We start from the raw sequence: 3,571 nt of genomic DNA, 5'->3' as shown, positions 1-3,571 counted from the left end.
TAGTTGGATCTATCCCACTCGACATAGCTTCTCCGGACACTAAAACCTTTATCAAGACCATATTTGTTATAGAATCAATAACCTTCATCCTCACTATTAAACATCTTGTTGGCAATATGATAGTACTCCATCATTGACTCATGACTTACATCTGCCATGGCTTCCTGCATCACAATTGAGATGAATAAAAATCTGAAAGGACAAACAAAAATGCATGCAAAACCCAGTACGAAATCTCGCGTGGAATTTTAAACTTTGCTCCTTGTACATGTTATGGCAAGCGATCATAAACGTCCATAAACTGGGTCCCCCATAAACTAGTGAAGTGACCATGGATGATGAATTTTTTAAAATTGAATTGCATGCACTAGGGAAACATAAATCGATGATGACTAAACAAATCTAAGTAGGAAGTGCAGGCTACGAATCAAAGTAAGTTGAGATCCAGGCGGTTCATATGTTACGATGCAAGTCCGGAAGCGATGGGATCGGTGGGGGGCGAGTTCCTATAGCGCCGCCGCGCCGCCGTCGCCGCCGACACTGCCGCCGCAGATGTCATGCCTTATTCTTCTTCCTGCCGCCGGGCACGTCTTTTATAGTGAAGGGGGCCAGGAGGAGGACGAGGATGACGCCGACGACGGTGAATTGGTTCCTCTCGTCGGGCTCGTCGGACAGAAGGAAGAGGACGAGAATGAGGACTTGACCTACTGGATCTAGATGTGGTTCTGGTCGTGGACGTGATCAGTTCAAAGCACAATATTTTACCTTGGACCATTATGCCCTTCTCTGATTAAACTAATTAGGTTTATTCATTTTTAACCCCCACTAGATCGGACGGCTAATAAAAATCGGGGGGGGGGGGGGGGCAAGTACTCGAAAGTACTCCCAGTACTGCCCCAATCACCATAAAGGAGCTCAAATGGAATACAAGCGCTAGAGGGCGAGAAAACATTTAGTTTCCCGCTCAACCCTTTCATCAATGTTTGTGCAAAGCAGCCCTTTCAGATTCTCCAATCAGAGCAAGTACAATAGAATGATGTAGGCGGGCTGCAAGACTTTAAATATTATATTTTTGATGAGTTGGCAGAGAAAGAAGAGAAGCGGGCTACTGATTAACAGCCGGCTGTAGCGCGCGCTTCTAGCCACTTTGTGAGAGAGGAAGGTGGGTCATGGATCAACAAAGTACTCCTAGTACATATTTCTATACAACTATTGTACTCATCGGCTATAAGGTTGACTATAGATGACGTGGCAAGATCATATAGCCAGCAGCTGGCTATATTATTAACCATGCTCTCATCCCTGATTATGAGGCCAAATCAATAGCCTGCAGAGCCCGTGTGCTGTTCCAACTTCTAGCCCTCGATAACCCAGCCATTACGAATCGACGGTCAACTATCTCTTCATCGTCACCGTATTCATGGCGACTCTGTTTTCAACATCTGCATCGGAAACAAGGAATCTACTGCAAAGAGGGGAACGAAAGGTTTGGTGCCGGCCTTTATAAACAACATCGAACAAGGCCGATTCATTCGCCCTGCTGCTCTGCGGACGCAAAGACGCTGTCCGGGATCGCCGTCGTCAAGGTTCGTCGGACCCATCATCTCTTCACGGTGTACCCTAGTAGTATTTTTTTTGACACCAATCTTTGTTTTCAGGTGTTCAAGGAAATGGAGCTGCAGCCAGACGCCCCGCCGGCGCCGGTTCCATCCGAGAGGGACTGGTCGGAGCTACCTGTCGATGTGCTTACTTAGGTCTTCGCGGGGCTCGGCGCCGTCGAGGTTCTCATGGGCGCTGGCTTTGTGTGCCACTCATGGCTTGAGGCGGCCAAGGCACCTGAGCTCTGGCGCAAGGTGGACATGGGGCGTGGGCCGCGGGACAAGGAGGTGTTGGAGAAGAAAGGAGGTATTGATTCAGACGACCCAAACCACTTGAGCAAGAGCGCACAGGTGATGTGCGCAATGGCGAAGGTGGCCGTGGACCGATCCGACGGGAAGCTGGAAGTGTTTGTGGGGGCGAACTTTGTTACTGATGAGATCCTCAATTATATTGGGGCCAGGTACTCACCCTTTTACAGATTTCCAGTGTTCGACTTTTGAACTGCGTACGTGACTCTTACAGTACACAACAACGAATCGTACATCAGTTTTGCAATATCCTTTTCTTGTGTTTCACCCATGGATATAGACATATAGTGCTGCTGTTTTTTACGGAAGTGTATCTATATTTGTTTGTGGCCTTTTTAGATCATGTTGTCATTTTGTATTTTTGTTTAGACTTGTTTTTCCTTCTTGGCAATTGTACTTCTATTTATTGGCTGCAACCTAGCTAGTATGGAGAGGTTGTTTGACATCTACTGCATGTCTGCATCACCTTGAGTTGCAGGCAATAAGAAATCCCGTTATCTTACTTATCTCCTTTACTTTGCAGGTCGCCCTCTCTGAAGAAGCTTGCCCTCTTATCATGCTACCATGTAACCAGCGAAGGGTTGTACGATCTGGTAACCAAGTGCCCTCAGCTAGAAGACATTGAGGTTTCGCGCTGTACAGGTGTCCGCGGCGACGCAATCTTGGCCACTGGCAGGGCATGCCCGCGGCTGAAGCGGCTGGTGCCGGACAAAACATTGAGGCGCAGGTGGGATAGGAAGGAGGTGGCAGGCATCTCCTTGATGCATGAACTGCGATACCTTAGCCTCGCCCGCAGCGAGATCACGAACGAGGAGCTCATGGCCGTCGTCGATGCCTGCCCGTGCCTGGAGTATCTCTCTGTGGTCGACTGCTACAACATAGTTGCTGACGGCGCGCTGCGAGCAAAGTGTGCCACTGTCAAGATGCTGGAGCTTCCGACTCCAGTATGGATGTCAAGTATGGTTGTCCGAAGCAGCTGGATGTCCGACGACTATTATGATTCAGATGAACACCCTTCCTAGCTGGATCTCCCACGACGACGATGGACGTTGCCATAATTATGGCCTTGACGATGATTTAGACCCTGACTATGATTTAGACCCTTACTGTGATTATTGGTGCTCGGTGTGATGATTCCATGATATCTACCGTTTGCGAGTCAGGTGGCCTAAACCCATCGATCCTGCTACTCATCCTCCATTTCATGAAGGACAAAAACTATCAAATTAGAATTAGTTGTAGCCTCTCTCTGATCGTTGCCTATGTTGGTTCTTTTTCAAACTGATTGCCTATGTTAGTTGTGGGATGTATTATGCATGATTTGTTCCCGAAGTCGTTTTAATGAATGGAGCTGTCCAATATCTGTGATTTGCTGATGTGTTATACAGTTAGCCTGGTTTAAAGGGTTCAACTCAAAATTGACAGATATCCGGTTTTCTGCATTTTTTCTTTTATGATCTGTTTCTCTGTTTTTCCAAATTTTGCAATTGCAAATGCTTAAAAATTAAAAAGATAAATATAAAATATGAAAAAGAATGTTGCCGCGGTTTGGCTATCCTTCAGGAGTTCAGGTGCTTGTTTTCATGTTTCAGCTGAGTCATTTTTTCCCCCAGCCTGGCGCACAGCTCGAGTACACGTCCTCGGAAACAGCATGCAGTCAGTGC

The 3,571-nt window shown here is 47.1% G+C and overlaps 1 protein-coding gene across 1 annotated transcript; it reads left to right on the top strand.

Annotated features, from left to right (window-relative positions):
* The first annotated feature begins 1,662 nt into the window (after positions 1-1,662).
* On the top strand, positions 1,663-3,275 carry LOC109783009 (putative F-box/LRR-repeat protein 9). Its single transcript, XM_040388468.3, has 2 exons — positions 1,663-2,059; positions 2,431-3,275. Exons 1-2 carry the CDS (start codon positions 1,788-1,790, stop codon positions 2,927-2,929), a joined length of 771 nt encoding a protein of 256 aa, XP_040244402.1. The 5' UTR covers positions 1,663-1,787; the 3' UTR covers positions 2,930-3,275.
* The last annotated feature ends 296 nt before the right edge of the window (positions 3,276-3,571 follow it).

Source organism: Aegilops tauschii, chromosome 5 (assembly GCF_002575655.3).
Source record: "Aegilops tauschii subsp. strangulata cultivar AL8/78 chromosome 5, Aet v6.0, whole genome shotgun sequence".
NCBI lineage: Eukaryota > Viridiplantae > Streptophyta > Magnoliopsida > Poales > Poaceae > Aegilops > Aegilops tauschii.
The sequence above is the reverse complement of the archived record's forward strand: the minus strand, read 5'-3'. Positions and strand labels throughout refer to the sequence as shown.